General features: G+C 39.3%; 1 protein-coding gene and 1 non-coding gene across 5 annotated transcripts in view; one reads left to right on the top strand and one right to left on the bottom strand.

Annotated features, from left to right (window-relative positions):
* The window catches only part of Tgfbr3 (transforming growth factor beta receptor 3), a 188107-nt gene that overhangs the window by 147062 nt on the left and 21608 nt on the right, over positions 1–19437 (top strand). For all 4 annotated transcript variants that reach the window (XM_046461657.2, XM_046461666.2, XM_046461681.2 and 1 more), the window contains 7 exons: positions 848–1037; positions 3466–3800; positions 4198–4350; positions 6713–6850; positions 7024–7182; positions 11656–11955; positions 14351–14468. In XM_046461657.2, coding sequence (XP_046317613.1) covers positions 848–1037; positions 3466–3800; positions 4198–4350; positions 6713–6850; positions 7024–7182; positions 11656–11955; positions 14351–14468 — 1393 coding nt within the window. The remainder of the gene's footprint in view (positions 1–847; positions 1038–3465; positions 3801–4197; positions 4351–6712; positions 6851–7023; positions 7183–11655; positions 11956–14350; positions 14469–19437) is intronic.
* Trnav-cac (transfer RNA valine (anticodon CAC)) lies at positions 11094–11168 on the bottom strand. Its single transcript has one exon. It is a non-coding gene; the product is annotated as a tRNA-Val (tRNA).

Genomic DNA, 19437 nt, shown 5'->3' with positions numbered 1-19437 from the left:
TAAACAATAGATGAAATATGAACATTGGTTGTTTTGCCATGTGGCATTTAATTGTTTATAAAGTTGGGATCATCTCCACACTGAATTGGTAGATTGTGTCATGTTTTGTTTAAAATTGGGGATACAAGAAGTAGAAGCACAGACATTTGTGGGCAACATAATGTGCACGTATACTTTATACATACTTTTAAATAAAAATAAAAAAGGAAAGTTTGGCATATACTTTTGAGATTGTTTTTTAATAATGTAAACATTGGAGCTAGGCATGGTGGCATATATCTGTAATTCCAGTGTCTCTGGAGACTGAGTCAGAAGGATTGCAAGTTTGAGGTCAGCCTCAGTAACTTAGTGAGTCCCTGTCTCAAAATAAAAAAATAAAAATGGCTGATGATGTAGTTCAGTGGTAAAGTGAGCCTGGGTTCAATATCCAGCACCTCCCCGACCCAGCCTAATGTGATCATTGGGTTGGAGATGTCGTTCATGCCAAGCATGCTCAAGTTCATGGGTTTCATCCCCATTAATTATAATGATGATGATGATAATATAAACATTAAATTAGTTTTATGGTAACAGATTAGGTATATTTAGTATGTAGCTACTTAGCTGTTGGGTTATTTTTATTGATATAAGCCATCTAAAATAATGTGATCACATAGTATGAATACATGTCTCTCTTTATCTGCTATTAAAGGTTATATCAATGTTCTTAGCCCAAGGAAAATAGAGATCAAAAGAATAAATAATCCCTCAAATACCACCCAGAATCTATTTATTTCAGGTATTTAATTATTATTTAAAACACTGTTTCATTTTAGACTCATGAGTGAAAATTTGCTATTATCTTTAGGCTCCCAATAGTATTGGCTTTGGTAAAGAAGGTGAAAGATCTATGACAATGACCAAATCAATAAGAGATGACATTCCTTCCACCCAAGAGAACTTGTTGAAGTGGGCATTGGACAATGGCTATAGTCCAGTAACATCATACACACTGGCTCCTGTGGCTAATAGATTTCATCTTAGGCTTGAAAACAATGGTAAGAATGATTTTTGTTGTTGTTGTTGTTTTAAAAATGTCATCCAAATGAAGCTTTCCAGTGAGGAACTCTCACTTCTGCTTGAATGGTGTTGTTTTTCTTTTGCACATTTAAACAATTTCTTTGACTATTTTCTTCTATAAGACTTAAAATTACCTAGAATTGCAAAAAAAAAAAAAATTACTTGGTGAAACTATAACACAGATTTTCTTAACCTAGAGTTCACTGCATGTTGGTGACTTTTGTTAGGAATAAATTAGAGCCTGTGTTCTTCTCTTGGGGAAACCTGAGGCTGAGAATTCTAAGGGGTTAGGGCTGCAGACAAGTCTGGGGCCTGTAGTCTTGGCTGTATCTTGTAAAAGAAAGGTCATGAGGACTCCTGCTTGGGCTTTCTTATGCAGGGAGAGTACCAGAGTTGCCATCTCAATATGATGGAGTAGAAAGCAGAGGCTCGACAAGTTCTTGAGTTTGCAGAGGCTTATAGTTAGAATGACTCAAACCCCAACTCTTGTGATCCCCAGACCTCTTTCTCATTGTGTAGTACCACTACTGAGTGCAGTGCCACTAGAACAGAGGTTACAAATGTGGGATCAAGTCCCAGATCTGCTGTGTTGCGGGGAGAAGTTGCTTCACCTCTGAGTCTCAGATTCCTCTTCAGTAATGAGGGGAGATTATAGCATGGACCTTACAGTTGTTATGGAGATATTATATTAACATACAAGTCAAAAACCCTCAAAAGCTATGACTGCCATTGGACCTAGCTGTAGCATGCTTTTCAAAAGGATTGTATTAAAGCAGAGTTGATGCCAACCAGTCATGATCACATTCAACTTCCACTGACATGGGTTTGACCTTAAGCACCCATTGGATTGGCCTTAGATTGTAATTGTAGAAAGACTGGGGAAACTTTTTGTTTTTCTTTTAAATTATTGAAAATATGACAGAATGCTGAGCATTACTTGCATGGAAATACCTCTTCCTTCAAAGAAATAACTGTATCTAAGCAGCTCTTTCTTTCCCCTTTGGGAATTATGATTTTAAAGTCAGGGTGCCCAAATAGCTTCTAGAGTATAGCAGTCAAAAAGGAGGCAGTAAAATAATTTTTAAATGCCAGTATTGGGGGTGGAGGTGAGCTCAGTGGTAGCACACTTACCTAATGTGCTTGAGACCCTAGCACCATCATAAATAAACAAATAAATATTAATATCATGTCAAGAAATCTTTTGAGGAACTCTTCAAAAGATTTCTAGATCCAGGGAAAGTATTTTAATGGCATTTGTGAAGAATATATTGCCTTATATAACTTACTCTAGTCAGACTTTTCTAACTTGTAGGAACTTAGAAGTCATCTACCATAATGGTTCTCAATCTTAGGGAGCTTAAAACACATTGATAATTGTGCCCTGGAAAGGATATAGAGAAAAAGGAACAGTTTTACATTATCGGTAGGATTGTTAATTAGTATAACCACTAAGGAAATCATATGGAGGTTCCTCAAAAGACTAGACATGGAACTACCATATGACCCAGCTATATACCACTCCTTGGTATTTATCTATCCTAAAGAATTAAAGTCATCATACTATAGTGATTCATGCATACCCATGTTTATAGCATCACAATTCACAATAGCCAAACTATGGAACCAGTCTAGGTGTCGATCAACAGATGAATGGATATATACACAATGGAATTTTATTCAGCCACATAGAGAAATGAAATTATGTCATTGGCAGGAAAATGGATGGAACTAGAGACCATTATGTTTAACAATTATAAGTCAAAGTCAGAAGGTCAAAGCTTGTATGTTTTCTCTCATATGTAGAAGCTGAAGAGGAAAAAGGAAAAGAAAGGTGGAGGCTGGAATCTCATGAAAATTAAAGGGGAGTCAGTAGAGGAAAGGGACTAAGGGGTGGGATATGGAAAGTGCTGGGAAGTGATATTAGCCAAATTATATTGTTATATTATGTGCATGTATGAATATATAACAATAAATTCCATCATTAAGTACAATTATAGTGTACCAATTATTTAAAAAGTAGAAAAAAAAATATTTCCTACCCCAGAGTCTTGAGTTTTAATTGGCTTGGGGTACAACCTGGGCAGTGAGGATTTTTTTTTTTTAAATCTCTGAGATTTTAATATGCAGCCAACATTGAGGATCATGAATATGACCCAACCCCTTAATTTTAAAAATTGAGAACTGAGACACAGAGAAGCAAGCCATTTGCACAAAACCACTTAGCTAATTAGATACCAAGACTAGAATTCAGGCTTATAGACTCCTAATCACTTTTATACATTGCTTGTTAAATGTGCATTTACACCTGCCAATTCTGTGCTAATTCCTCCAGTTCTGCTTCTAATGATGATGGTTGTGGCCTAGCATCACACACCAATGATGTTTTGCCTTCTTCTGTCACCACAGAGGAGATGAGAGATGAGGAAGTCCATACCATTCCTCCTGAGCTACGGATTCTCCTGGACCCTGGCTCCTTGCCTGCCCCAGATAAACCACCCTTCCGGGGTGGGGGAGGCCGAAATGGAGGTCTCCCCTTTCCTTTCCCTGATATCTCCAGGAGAGGCCGGAAGAAAGGGGGAGAAGATAGAATCCCCCATCCAAGGGACTCTGTCATCCCCAGCATACAACTGTTTCCTGGTCCCAGAGAGCCAGAAGAGGTGCAGGGGAGCATGGGTGTTGCCCTGTCAGTCAGATGTGACAATGAAAAGATGACCGTGGCTGTAGAAAAAGATTCTTTCCAGGTTAGTACAATCTCTTAAAGGAGAGGCCAACCTCCTTCCCCATTTTACCCTAGTCTGTGTTTATTATTTCCTTCTAGCTTTCTTGCTTTTGAATTCTGGACACTTGATGCTGTTTTCTCTGTTGGATGGACCCACTTTCTCTTGTCTTCGATTCTTACCTGGTTTCTATTGTTCTCAGTGAGGGGCAGGGTAGGAGCAGTGGAGTTCCAAATCCTTATGTGTCAATATTTTGCTATTGAATTTCCAAGGCCAGCAATCACAGTCCTTGGGCTGTTGACAGGTGGTCAGCTGGGAAGAGGTAAGTGGGGAGAGGTGAAGACCTGGCAGCATGTGTGAACTGTGTGTGGCAGCACTACCTGTGAGCCCCCCATTATGCCTTTGTTGGTTGTTGTTTCAGGCCAATGGCTACTCAGGGATGGAGCTCACCCTTCGGGATTCTTCCTGCAAGGCCAAGATGAATGATACCCACTTCATTTTGGAGTCTCCGCTGAATGGCTGTGGTACTTGGCACCGGCGATCAGCCCCTGATGGTGTGGTTTACTTTAACTCTGTGAGTGTTCTCCAGAACAAAGCTTTGTCCTTTGTGAAAGCACTTTTGGGCATTAATTTAAAATTCATCTTAATGTTTCTATGGAAATGAGGGGGGATCTGAGTAAAGCCATATATTAGTTCTCAACAAAATGGGATGCACTTTGACCCTGATCTCTGTTTCATTTGCTTTGTTGGTGAGTCTTTGGGAGTTGGAAGACCCTGTTTCCTTATCTGGTATCGTGATGATCTCATCCACTCCTTCCTTCCATCTCCTGATGGAGGGTTCTTTGGCAAGTGATTGTGACTTCTCTCTATGGCCAAGCTGCAGGTCCAAATGGCCTGGGACAAAACCCAAGGCTTTGGGCTATGTGTAAACAGCTCTAACCAGGTGTATGGTCTCTCTGGTCTCGTTTGAGTCTTGTCCAGAGTGAGAGGTCTTCACTCTGTCTCATAAATAACGATCAGAGAGAGAATTTAAAATCTGAAAAGGACCTTTAAGTAATTATTAAATCTTTCTCTCTCCACCTCTAAAAAAAAACCCCTAAATTGAAGAAAATTTCCTTTGAAAGTACCTGGAGAAGGATTCCACTGATAGCCCTCATTGATAATCCATTGCAATAGCTAAATTTCACTTCCCAGAAAAAAAATCTTTCCTGTGACTATCTAAATCTTTTCAGATTAAACCTGTTCTCTAGGAGATGAAGACTAGGCAGTGAATAGTAAAAGAATTTGAAGATGAAATCCCCAAAAAACTTCAAAGTGCTGATTTTAGAGTTTGGATTGTACTTTTCATGTTAAAAATGAGGCTCAGAAGTCCCCTTGTCTACCTCTGATGCAGTGTGTGTCTGTGGGCTCCAAGCACCTACTCCAGTGTTGACATGGGATGGGGTGACTGTGGCTGCTGGTTCTTGCCACTGCTTGTCAACAGATAAATTTGACCCAACTGGGAGGAGGCTAGAGATCACATGCTGTGGTCGTTGTGGTTCATATGGGGAGTGGCTCTCCTGTGGGCCCAAGTTTATTGTTCCTTAGAGAACCTCAGGATCTTGCAACTGAAAGAATCCTCAGATGATCTCATTCAATTTCCTTATTTCACAGGTGAGGAAATTAAACTCCTGGGAGTTAAAAAACTTTTTTAGGTTCAAGGGACTAGTTAATGGCAGAGTCAGAACTGAATTCTTTCATCCACTAATCTTCGTAACAGGCTGACCTAGCTAATCTCCCTTTGTTACCCAAATAACTAATTTATTAACCTTTGACTTTCCTACTAATTATGACACTAGTTTTCTTGGAATTATCCACTTTCTCCTTATATACTGGCTGGCATACATTACTGCTAGACTTGGGCATTTTAAAACTGGTTTCCAAATTAACATCAATAAAAGTGTGTGATGATCTGCCTGTTAAGGCAAAAAGGTGTCTTTTCCTTCAAGAAAGAAAGGCATATCATTATTTTTATTTTCTTTGTGATGATGTCCTGGGTAAGCAACATCCTGGACATTTATTTCAATTGCCTCAATACTTTCTTTTGAGAACCTGGCAAAAAGAGAGTCAATTTTCCCTCGTTCTCTTCCCTTCAGTGTATATTTTAACTGTTTGTTCCAGTTATAACTATTTATAGTAATGTTACTATATGTTTTTGTTTTGTATCAATTTCAGAATTTTTTTTGTGTGTGTGTGGAGCCACGGTCCTTGGGTAAATTTTTTTTAATCTTATTAAGAACTAACCTAGGAACAATAATTTCAACCAATGTGTAAGATAGATTGTCTTGGACTAGAACATATTCTTTTCTGTACCCAGATACCATACAGAAAGATACTAGGGGAGAAATGAGCAAAAGAGTAGTATAAAGAAAAGAGGAGGAGACTGTCTCCAGTGTAAACATCAGGTTCTTTGTTTCTATCTCAATCTAGGCTTTCCACAAAGTTTGAAGGGTAATAATAACTAAAGCTCCTGACAATATTCAGCTTTTAGCATTTCTTAGAGATCAAATATAAAGACCTGTAAGGAGAAGCTTTCCTTACAATAAGACAGGCCTGTTGACAGCCCTTTTAACTCCGATTCAGTGTCTAGGGTCTTCCCACTATTTGAAATAATTGTTATTTATTCAATGTAGTTGTAAAATGAATCTGTATTTTTCACAAGGGAAAACAAGTCTTAGTTCAGATCTTAACTTGGACCTGCATTGGGCTTCTCCTTATTATTTATCACAGGTGAAATCCTTAAAAGTTTGGAGATTTTTTTTTATATTAAAGTCGAGTTTTCAGTTTGCATCTGAATTGCCACATGGTGTTCACAGAACCTGATGCACTGGTTTGGTGTTTTTTTTTTTTGTTTGTTTTGTTTTTTTAACAATGGCTGTGCTTTCTTTGCCTTTTAGGTTGTGATACAGGTTCCATCCCCTGGGGATAGTAGTGGTTGGCCAGATGGCTATGAAGATTTGGAATCAGGTGATAATGGATTTCCTGGTGATATGGATGAAGGAGATGCTTCTCTGTTGAGCCGACCTGAAATCTCAGTATGTGTTGGTTTTAGTATATAGTTTGTGGAGAATGTTGTCCATTTGGTTGACTTGCTTTGGGGACTGTTAGACAATAAGATTGAATGTCACAAAGCTCATATAACTAGGAGGGGCTTCATCCTTCATGTGATTTTGATTTATCCTTATCTCTGTTTTTTTTTTTTTTCCAGTTTAATTGCAGCCTGCGGCAGCTGGGGAATCCCAGTAGTTTTCAGGACCAGCCCAATGGAAACATCACTTTCAACATGGAGCTATACAACACTGACCTGTTTCTGGTGCCTTCCCAGGGGGTCTTCTCTGTGGCAGAGAATGGGCACATTTTTGTTGAGGTGAGACCGAAATATTATCCTCAAGCTTTCAGCTTAGTGCTGAATTGCTGTTAATGGGATATTAGCACCCTATATGGGCCTCTTCCTGTGCCTCCTCACAGCCTGTAGCTCTGGGTAAAGGCTTGGCTGAGAAAACACTTCCAGGGTACTTTCTGAACAAAGTGAGAAATCTCAAAATCTCATATATTATGCGAAAGGAGAGAGAGCGACTTTTTAATATTTATTATTATTATTTTTTTAATGTACCAGGGGTTAAGCCCAGGGGCACTAGAGCCCTGAGCCACATCCCTAAGCCTTTCTATTTTTTTAAATTTTGAGTAGGGTCTTGCTAAGTTGCTTTAGGGCCTTGTTAGATCGCTGGGACTGGCTTTGAACTTGTAGTTCTTCTGTCTCTACCTCATAAGTCACTGGGATTACAGGCATGACCCACCATGCCTGGCTTTTTTTTTTTTCTTTATAATGCTTCTTTCAGTGCATTCTAGTTATACACAATAGTGGGATTCATATTGGCATAATCATATATGCATGGAAGAAGAGAAAATCTAATAGGTGAATATTTTAAAAAAATGGGCAGGGCATGAATTCTACTAATAAAACCTTATGTTTGCTTTGATCTTAGTATATTTGGAGCCGTAGTTTAGTAGTTGCCATGTCAGAGTTAACCATGTAATATTTCAAACAACCTCACATATTATCTTTTAAATTACACTCATCTTTCATTTTAGTGCAGGGTATCAAACCCAGGGCCTCACGCATGACAGGTAAGTGCTCTATCACTGAACCACAACTTCAGCCCCTTACATTCACTTTTAAGCAAAATGCTTAGTGCTATCATATCTCATGAAAATTGTTTTTTTGGAGGTGGGGATGTGGCCCAGTGTTAGAACCACTTGCTTAGCATGTGTGAAGTCTTAGGTTCAGTACCTGCACCACCAACAACAAAAATAAAAAATACAGAAAGAAGATAATTTTTTCTAAGTCATTATCTAAGTATTTGTTTAAATTTATTAAAAATGTTTACTATATAAAACAGTGATGATCATGCATAGCACAAATCTGGACTACAGAATATTAGATAGTAATAATGAAAAAGTAACAGCTAACATTTATTGCTGATTTATGATGTGCCAAATACTGTTGTTATAGTAATTAACTCTTCCGAGCAATTTTGTGAGAAGGGACTAATAATGGTTGCATCTCATGGATGAAAAAGTTGAGGAACAAACTTGTCCAAGTTCACACAACTAGTACCCAGTAGAATTCAGATTCAGAGTTCTCTGTCAGGCCATGTGACTGCATGTCCCCTAGACACTGCTGTCATTTATCCTCAAAGTGCCATTTGAAAGAGAAGAAAATATGAAGTCTCATCAATGCAAACATCCGGGTTCACAGATTGGATTCTAAAGACAAATCGCATGGCACCAGACTGTCCTTTATTCCTGTACCCTGGGCACAACCTGGTCTTACAGGGAAGTTGGCATCTGACAAACTGGCTTTGGTGCTAAGCTGCAAGCTGGTGTTCTACTTCACTGTGAGTGAGAAGGAAGGAGTGAGAAGCTTAAGGGGTCGAAATAGGATACTTCCATATGTTAAAAGTGACTTCAGTGCACATATTTCTGTTTTGGAAAGACCAACAACTCTCACATCTGCACTGGCTCTGGGACGGAGCCCTCTGGCTCTGGATGTTGTTTTCCTTGATCATATGGATTCTGCCCCTCCTCTTTAACTCCCTGTTTGGAGAGTGCTTCTCTTTCTAGGGTACACTTCTTTCACGACTGGGGAAAATTCACTGCTTTCTACATGCTGTTCCTAATCATAGATTTTCCCTAATCCAAGATTGCTGTCATCCTCTGGCTGCACAATCCACATATGCAGTTGGTCAATGACTCCCTGTTGTGCTGTGGATTTTAGGGGTGCTGCTCAACTGCAGTTTGTTCTTTTCCAAATGTGTGCCTGGCTTTGCTAATTTATGGCATTGTTGGTTTATGCTGATCAGTGGCTAATCTTCTTTGTGTATCTTGCCCTGGATATTTGGGGATTTTTCCTCTGCAATGCTGGCTTACTTGAAATATATTATTGGTAAAGTTTTTTTTTTCCTCAGTCTTGTTTTTCTATTCTTTTCAAATATCATCTATACATTTCAAACTTAAATTTGGTAAAAAGTGAACTATATCTTTTTGCTACCATTTTAAATATAAAACACATTGAAAATTTTGGGGATGGGGAAATTTTATAAACTATTTTTTCTTAGTTGATTTAAAATACCTAAAATAGGAGAGAGAATCTGTAAATGTTTAGGTAAATTAGGATAGCAACCAGGCATGTCTTGTCTTTGTTTCCAATTTGGACTCCACTGCTGGTAGGAAAATTTTTTACCTAGGTTAAGAAAGACTTAATAAATCATTGATTTGACCTAAAGAACAATTTCCCAGTTTTTTCTCCTAGCCATCCTTCTTATCCCCTCCTAGAATCCTCTGTTTTCTCTAACCACAGGTCCTAACTTTAACCTAAGACATTATCAGTTTTGCCACCTCTTTCTTGGTCGTATCTGGATAATTGTTGGTAATATAATGGCAGTTTTTCGTTTGGTTCTTTTGTCTTGGAGAATTAAAACAACAACAACTGTTTATAACACCCAAAATTTAAATCTAGAATTATACTGCTAAAGATGGATGGTATTTATTAACTCTCTGGGAGCTGTGTTGTTTGCATATAACTTTACTAATTCTCACAATAACTATATCTTGTATGTGTCCTTGTAGGTAAGGAAACTTTAAATCTTGGTATATTTGAGAACAGAAGAGCATGTGATTTTCTTGGACATGTCTCATTTCACAGCCTGTATTCTCATTTCTGGTTTATCTTAGAGTAAAAGACTTACTGATAATGTTTTTTCCCTTCCAAGAAAATAATAATAATAATGGGATCCCCTAGATATTCTGCCATTACATACTTTCTTTGAGAGAAAGAAAAGATGTGATGTTCCTTTGCTACACATTTTTGCATTGTGAGTTCTGAGTTCATGTTAAAGGACACGTTACTAGTAGAATATATAAAATTTACCATCTTTCCAAAGTAGAATATCTTGTTCTATAGAATATCTTGTTGCAAAGATAAGGAAGTTGAAATATCACCAAGTGTCACCATAAGCTGCGGTATCATAATCATATTCATTAGCATCCTCCTGCTCCTCATCATCTATTTGTTGAGTGCCTCATGGTTAACCATGCAGGCATCTTTCACAATAGTGCTGTGGATTCAGAGCTCTATGCAATGTCAGGGGTTTCCCCTGGGTATCTCAGAATGGAAAGTTTGTTTATATCTCCATGTCTTTTGAAAGGATTCTGGGGCTACTGGCCTGGGGATGAGGACTAACTTTATTTAAAAGTGTTTAAGTTTATTTTGATCCTAAATTTAGTTAAGGAATGAGGCATGGAAGGGAGAGGGCAGTCCACGCCATGATCCATGTGTCACCAAATGGAGAATTCAGTCTGTTCTAGGGATTTTAGCTGAGTTCAGGATAGTTGATGTTTGAATTCTGTTTACACTTGGCTAAACACTATTTCCTGTTTCTAAAGAAAAGAACCTTAACAAGATTTGGACATGGCCCATACAAATGTTTTGTAAGAAGGAAGTGTAAATGAATTGGAAATGTTTCCAGATTAGATTTCCCTTAAAATACCCCTGGGCTTAAAGAGTGAAGGGAGAGTACTTGGCAAGGCTGGTTTGGTCCTGTGAGCAGCTGGGACACTTTGCCAGGTCCATGATGGCCACCAGATTGCACTGTCCCTGACATCCAGCATCAGAGCTCAGCTCTGCCTGCTCACAGACTAAGCAGGAGCTCAGATGAATCTGTTATAATGTTTTAGGTTTGATCTGACTTGTGGTTTAGTTTTTGTTTTTTTCCTTTTTGGTGATATGCTGGGGATTGAACCCAGGGCCTTGTGCATGTGAGGCAAGCACTCTACCAACTGAGCTATATCCCCAGCCCCCTGATTTATGGTTTAGAAACTCAGTCTTCCCTACAAAGTTAGGGATTCTGCCTCTGTGTTCTACTTTTTGAGCAAGTTTTTAAAAAGAGCTTGTTCTGTAAGCAAAACACTATTATTATGGCTTTGCTGTAGGTGTTTTACTTATTTTGGACAATTCACTTCAACGCATGGTGTGCTTTTATTTTTATCTCTCAGAGGACTTACGGGGGGTTGAAGAGACTTATTCATCTTGCATTTGAAACTTCCAGGCTGGCATTTGAGCTAAATAATTCACTGTCATCATCCATATCAAATTTAAGTGGAAAATACCTTTCTTCAATGAGCGTATGTTACTTTTGTAGTTAGAAAGAAGTCTATGCATATGTTATGAAAATAAAGTAATGTCTCATCTGAAGGGCTAGGTCAGCATGCTATCCTTGTGCCCTCAAGTAAAAGCAAGATGCTAACTTGTTTCTGAATTGATTTTTCTGATCTTTTGTAGGTATCGGTCACTAAGGCTGACCACGAACTGGGATTTGCCATCCAAACATGCTTTATCTCTCCATATTCGAACCCTGACAGGATGTCTGATTATACCATCATTGAGAACATATGTCCTAAAGATGAGTCTGTGAAATTCTACAGCCCCAAGAAAGTGCACTTTCCTATCCCACAAGCCGAGATGGATAAGAAGCGATTCAGTTTTGTCTTTAAGCCCATGTTCAATACCTCACTGCTCTTCCTACAGTGTGAACTGACGTTATGTACCAAGAAAGAGAAGGACCCCCAGAAGTTGCCTAAGGTTAGTGGGCTTTCATCCATCTAGACCGCTACTTTGACATTTTTAGGTGATGCAGTGACCTACTGGGCAAGTTTAATCCCCAGTTATCGCAGGTTGAGGTTTTTGGTTTTGGAATTGCCCAATTGAAGTAATAAAGTCAGAGTGAGCAGGGAGCTGTGAGTTTTATGGAGTCTTAGAGAATAAATCCTGACAGTATGATTTTTTTCTTTCTTTCCTTCCATGTGTGCTACTTAGTATTACCTTACGAGTGATAAATCAGGACTGTTTTCCACTGAGGGAGAGATCTGGCTTTATCTCTGCTGGTCAGATAGTGTGCAGTGTGCAGTGTGCAGTGCCAGAAGTACAGGGAGCCGAAAGGACAAGTTCAGCATGAGGATTAATTTTTCCAAGTCCCGTTGAGACTTGGATTGCAATTGCTTTTTTGACCTTCTCTGTGTGAGTTAGAAGGTTGACTGGTTTCAGGAAGATTTCTAAGGGAAACTAACAACTATTTTACTCTTTCTCAGTTTTACATCAGTTCATCATGTTTGCCTCATATCGCTCCCTGTATTGAACCACTGCATTCTGTTGCCACAACAGAAATCAGAGCCCTTTGGCCTCACTGGAATAGCTCATGAAGCGCTCTACTAGGTTTATGATGATGCCTCGTTAGGTCAGCCTTGTGTGTGAAAGGTGTCTTCTGTTGTAGTTTCGTTTCTGCATCCTATTGTGATGATGTATAATTTCCAATGTGTATTTATTCCATAGATACCACACAGTGTAAATTAGCTTCTCATCCTTTGTACTCACATATCAATTGATATCTCCAAGGTTAAGAATCAAGCTGTATCATTAATAATGCAGATATGGAATTCTCTCACTTAATATATAGGCCATAGGAAATAGGTTTAGAAGAGGGAAAATTATCATTATCAAATAGATTGCCATTGATCTGAATCCCTTGCACTATTATATTTCCTTGGGAACTCATTTCTTTAAGAATTTATGAAAATTCTATATATGATGTCTATATATGAAATGTCTATATGTGAAAACAAAAAATCCGATGATAATCATCAGGGACACATATAAGGTGACTTATATCAATTTCTTTGCTTTTGGAAGCATGGATACCTTAGGCTGGTGGACATTTACCTTCCAGTGGCTGTCAAGATTGGGGCTTAGTGGATGGTATAGAGAGTCATGGGGAGCTCGGTGCTTAGCTGTGGGCCCCAGTCACTTCCTGCAGGCAGAAGGATAACTTTTAGGAGTTGGGTATTTAGGAGAGGAGGACTGGCAGTTTTTAGGGATTTTTGTTGGTGATTTTGGCTGTTACTTCTTTCTGGAACAGCTTTGCAGTGTGTCAATCTGTGAAAATTAATTCTAATGTTTCCTTCCAGAACTCTCCAAGGAGAGTTCTGAGTCCCAAGTTCTGATCACATGATGGGATATGATCCTGAATTTCAAATCACCGTTTACCTTCAAGGTAGGGAATAGTGGAAAGGGCATGGGAAGAGAGAAGAAAGGCCTGCTGCACTCAGGGGACTTTAAGCAAGTCCCTCAGCCCCTCAGATCCCTTATGTCCTCACCTGTAAGCTGGGATAATAGTACTTGGCTTCCCTCTGGTTAGAAGAATAGGTGAGACAGTAGCTGTGATGCAGCAGAGGTTTAAGATGAGCTGTTACCACTATCTTCCCATTTGAGTCCTTAAAATAGCTACAAGTGGCTGATCTCATGGTCCACACACCTGGGTGCCACTCCTTAGAACCTGCATTTTAGAATATTAAAAGCAGATGATCCTGGGCTTGGAGGCTTAGCTCAGTGGTAAAGCATTTACAAGGTCCTGGATTCAATGCCCTGTACTCCCCTCTTTTCAAAAAGCAGATGACCCTGGAAAGTTTGATTTTGCAGTGCCTATATCAGGATTTTGAAAAAAATCAAACAAACTTAATAATACTATTATCTTTTTAGATAACAAATATAAAATCTGTCAACCACATGATGCAATATATGAAGTTTCCCACAATCACAAATCACAAACATTTATCACAAATGTTATCACAAGCCATCTCTATGAAGCCAACTGGGTGAAGGGCCAGCATTCATCATACAGTTCCCCTATTTTTCAAACTAACTCTAAAACTTTGGGTTGTTTTTCAGGAAGAAGGGTTGGGGATGATAATATTTGTAAGCCATCTAGTGATGTTTGCATCTTCCAGGGCAGCTGAAAATATAGTGGGCCTGCCTTAATATCTCCCTGATTATTTAGGGTTCTTGAAAAACACACAAATTTCCTGTTTTTCCATGGTAAACAGCTGTAAGCTGTCTGATAAGGGGCTACAGAACAACTGTGCAGGTTGGGCTGGCAAAGGCACTTTCGAGTGACCTCTGACTGCTTTGCTCTTCCTCCCTGTAGTGCGTACCTCCTGATGAAGCCTGCACCTCCCTGGATGCCTCCATGATTTGGGCCATGATGCAGAATAAGAAGACATTCACCAAGCCCCTGGCAGTGGTCCACCAAGCAGAACCTAAAGGTACGTATTAGGGGCTCAGTCAGAGAATAGGGGCCCAAAGGATACTCCTAAAACTATTCAATACTATGAAGTTCAGTTTTATTCAAGAGATAAGTTAAGGACCTGTTATTAACTTTAGAAAGGGATTCTTTTCCAAAGAGTCTTTTCTTCAGCTAGTTCTCCTACTGCCATTGTGATTAAGTTGTAATACATTTACAAAGTATGTCTTCTTTCAAAAATTAGATCACTCTTCTTCTTGTTAGATCTCATTAGATCACTCTTGGTTCCTTGTGGTATGGAACAAAGGCTTAAAGTTATCTCTGGTGTTCTGGGACTAGCACCCAGTCTATAGCCCATCTCTCCATGATCCATGGCTAGTGGTGGTGCTGGCTACAAGCTAATGTAATACTTTGGCAAAATTGCAGATGCCTTTGAGAGAGCATTGTGTCTGTTAACCTTGTTCATATTGGGAGTCACAGTAGAAAGACGATGGAGAACCATCACCCCAAATGCATTTTATAATTCAGTTTTTATAACTTTATACAATCAAATTTGTTGCCCAAATCTAAGAGTCTCTCTTCTTACACATCAGGAACCTTCAGCAAGCCGCATCTTCTAGAGAAAAGGATGTGCCTTGAGGGGGTGGCACCAGTAAATGGGAGGACAGGCAAGGCAGAGCCAGACTTGATATAAATCAGGCCAGCTGGACCAGCAGAGAAGCAGAGCTGGGCCCTAAGAGGATGTCAGGAATGGAGATGAGGCCCTGTGGATTGTGAAGGGAGCATCTGACAGGGACTACATTGCAGCTCCAGGGGGCACAAACAAGCGTGAGCACATCAGGCAGCTGTCAACATCTGAGGGGTGGAAGTAAATGTCACATGGGATATCTGGTCAGTTATAGTTGTCTCTGTCTAGAAACAACTTGTCACTCTCCAGAAGCATTTCTGTGTCAGGGTGTCAAACTGAGAGGAGGCTGGAGAATGAAAGTGGATTCCAAACCTCCAGGGTGAGATATTTCAGGGCTGGAGCCGCAGGTCACCTCCCACCCCATTGAAGGACAGAGAGAAGCCAGATACCAAGGGCCTTGTCAGAAGTCAGTGAGCAGGCTGGCTCCAGCTGCTGGCATTAGCAGGGAGACCTGATGGCTGGGTTTGGGGCCACCGGAAGAGGGCACTTCTGATCTGAGCACTGTTGGCCTGATATTTGGCAGAACTAGGCAGCTGGGGTGGCTCTGGAGCAGGCAGGACCTACCAGAACAGAGGCATGTGGGTGCTGGCCAGTTTCTAATTTGGCTGAGTTACCCTTCTGTGGATAGCTGTGCCATTCCAATTGTCATATCTGTCTGTGGCAGCTTCCCTCTTCCTAGGGCCATGCCCATGTCAGAAAGGAAGGCAAGTATAGGAGGACAGTATTGGCGCAGTGCCAGGAGCCTGGGCCACCACTCTTGACTTTCCCCCACCAACTGGCTGGGAGACTCCAGAGAACTCTCCTCACCTCTTCGAGTTTCATTTTCTCCATCTGGAGAGGAGGGGTTTGGATCAGGTGGCTTCCAGACTTCCAGCTGCAACACTCAAGTATGCTGCTGGATGGAGCAAAATAATTTTTAATTCATTTCCCAGCCATCCTGAAGTCAGTTTGAAATGTACCTGTTAGATGTGGAGTAGGTCCTCCACATTTTTTTGTTGTTGGTTTTTTAAAATTTTTTTATTATTTTTATTTTTATTTTATTGGTTGGTTTTCAACCATTTGAAAGTTACAACAGACATCTTTCTTTAAATGGGATGCACAAATCTGAGTTCCTTTTTATTGGGTTCAGGGGAAAGAAATAAGAATAAATTAGTTGTGTTGCAAAGAAACAATTAGGCAACAGTTGGCTCTGTTTTGTCCTGTGAAAGTGGTTTAACAATAGCAGCAGCTCCTCGAACTCCATCTGTTGCTCCCACCTATTTTGAGAGAGGTAATTCTGTGGGTAATTGTAGGCAGCAGCTTGCTTTTTCCCATGCCAGACAATAATTACACATTAATATTGCAGCAGTATAACTTCCAGCAATTCATTCATTTTTTTTTAAAGTCTGGTGGTATTTTTCTAAGTAATTTTTCTTGTAAATTAGGTAATTACTTTTCTTTAAACTTAGTGTAATTACACTGAGAGTTCAGTGTATTTTGTTACGTAAAAGTTCAAGAGGAAAGTTTTACCAAATATCAAAGCAATTTCATGAGATTTGCTAATTGAGACTAGATTTTAGTGGAGAAGCATGTTATTACTTAGATTTGTTAAATTCATGAGGTTAAACAGTAGGCCAGCTTCCCAGAGGCTATATGCAAATTCGCTGACGGCACCAAATGGGTGGGATTTCTAACAGTTTTAAACTCTTAGAATGACTCCTCCCCCTTTTATGTATATTTTCTTTGTCTCTAAACTCTTCACCTATTGCAGACCTTTGGAGTTAGCATGTTTTCTTCTGTCTCACAGTGAATTAGAATAGTCCTTTAAAAAGGGTTTGTAATCATTGGCCCAATACCATAGGTTCATTGAAATAATAATAATAGCATCATGAATGTTCTTCCTGGGAGCAGGCAAATCATTTGCTGGGATTAACTTTTTGGATAAAAATTTCCCAACCAAGGGATGTTCCACTGTCCTTTTATTACATAGGTGCCCTGTGAAGGAATCTCCAGCTCTCCCTGGCATTTGATTTGTCTTACTTTTTTGAGTGTTGGGTTTTCAGGGTCAGCAGATAGAGGCAGAGCACCAGGCAGAGAGAGTGGTGATTACCATTGTCAGTAGCATGAGTATCCCTCAAGCCCGTGTTTTTTCCTCTTGTACACAGGGAGAACAGGCTGTCAAGACTTCCTAAGTAATTCTGAGTTCACCCTCCAGTCACTGTTTTTAGTGGAGTCTCCCTGAGCACATCTCTGCCACCTTTGATCTTTAAGTCCTTATGGGAACCATCACTTGGTTATCATTCTTTTTTCTTTTTTTTTTTAAAGAGAGAGAGAAAGAGAGAGAATTTTTTAATATTTATTTTTTAGTTTTTGGCGGACACAACATCTTTGTTTGTATGTGGTGCTGAGGATCGAACCCGGGCCGCACGTATGCCAGGCGAGCGTGCTACCGCTTGAGCCACATCCCCAGCCCAATGGTTATCATTCTTTATCTACTTAAACTTTTTAACAATGGATTGTGGTCCTGGTGGTGGTGAGGATCCAACATTTATTAAGCATTTACTTTTTATAATGTTGTGGGTTATATTTAATCCTCATTGCACCTGCATTTAGAGAGAGATTAAATAACTTACCAACAGTCATGCAATCTATAAAAGCAGATCTGGAATTAAATCCAGGCTTTTTGATTCTATAACCTGTGCTCTCAAACTCTGCCTTCTCTCAGGTGAAACATGGTGCTAGTTATTAATAAAAATTACCAACAACACAGGTAGCTCTCTCTTCATACTCCTTTTCTCTTCTGCCTTCCCCCTCTTCATTCCATATCACATAGGTATTTGCAGTACCACCTAAATACCCTAAAGAATATGAACTGGAAGGAAGATGATGAATTTTAGGGGGGGAGAAAAAAAAAACGTCTGTTCCTCTAAAGGGCTAAGGAAATGCGGAGTCTGCTTAATAGTGTAGTAAAGTTCAGGAAAAGTTCTGTGACTTTGGATTATAAACAAACAAAAAACTCCAGAAAACTTGAATAGTTTATGCATATTATGATTTATGGCAAAACAATTAAAATAGTTGAGGTAAGGCCATCTTACCATATTTTTCAGAAACATGTTGAAGTATAGGCATGTTTGCTTTGGATGCTGTGACTACTCTTTACAGCACTCGAGAACAGTTGGTCTTACATAGTAAAAATGGTTACACCATGCCAGTGATGATTTTTTTTAAAAAACTGTGACAGAGTACACACCGAGAGAAATGGTCATATGGACAGAAAAGAGCAATAAATATCTTTCCCAAATTTGTCATGATTTATATGCAGTACTTAATTCTCAGCATGTTAAATGTTTGAAGTACTGAATTTCCTTCATATTTCCACCACACAGCTTCAGAAAATAAAAGCACCTGCATATCATAGATAGTCAGTAAATGTTAATTTCCTCTCCTCTTAGCCAAAGTTGGGTGGGTTTTTTTTTTTTTTTCTTGGCAGGTGGTGTGGTGTGTGTTGTGGAAGGAAAAATTGTGAATGTCAAATGGAAGTTAATCCACAGGAGGCATTACTTTTTGGAACACATTTGATTTTTCCAGAACAAAAATACTCTAAAGAACCAGCCAACTTTTGTCATCAAGCTAAGATACAGATGAGGGGAAAACAGTAGAAAGATGGTAGAAATGCTTCGCTGGCAGAATAAGACGTTCCGCCTCTATCCAATAGGGAGGGGTATTATAGAGATTTTTATGATTCCATTTGCTTTGCCTTTAAACATTTTTTTTTATTTTGGAAAATTTCAAATATATATAAATAGAATGAACCCACAGTCTGGTTTTAACTATCTGTTCATGGTGAATCTTGTTTTATCACTTCCTGTTGCCCAGTGGATTGTTTGGAAATAAACCCAGACACTTAATTTCATCCATAAACATTCCAGTATGCACCTTTAAAGGTTAAGAATGATCAAGAGGTCTCTGGCAGGAAACCCATGATTAGATCATTTAGGAAGGCTACTCCCCGAAGGCAGTGTGAAGACTGGGTTGCTGGGGAAAGTACCCAATAATAGGATCTACATGGCATTTATGGATATTTCTTCCAAAAAATGAGTCCTTATTAATGGTAGGTATAAGAGTTGACAGATGATTTTTCATACTGGGGGTTGAAACCAGGGATACTCTACCACTGAAGTATATCCCCAGTATTTTTTTTTTTTTTTTAGATAAGGTCTTGCTAAATTACTCAGGCTGGACTTGAATTTATGATCCTCCTGTCTCAGCCTCCCAGATCACTGGGATTACAGGCATGTGCCACCATGCCCATTATCCCATCTTT

Source organism: Marmota monax, unplaced genomic scaffold (assembly GCF_021218885.2).
Source record: "Marmota monax isolate L192 unplaced genomic scaffold, Marmota_monax_Labrador192_F-V1.1 WCK01_AAM20220418_F8-fsc00070, whole genome shotgun sequence".
In the NCBI taxonomy this organism is placed as follows: Eukaryota; Metazoa; Chordata; class Mammalia; order Rodentia; family Sciuridae; genus Marmota; species Marmota monax.
The sequence above is the reverse complement of the archived record's forward strand: the minus strand, read 5'-3'. Positions and strand labels throughout refer to the sequence as shown.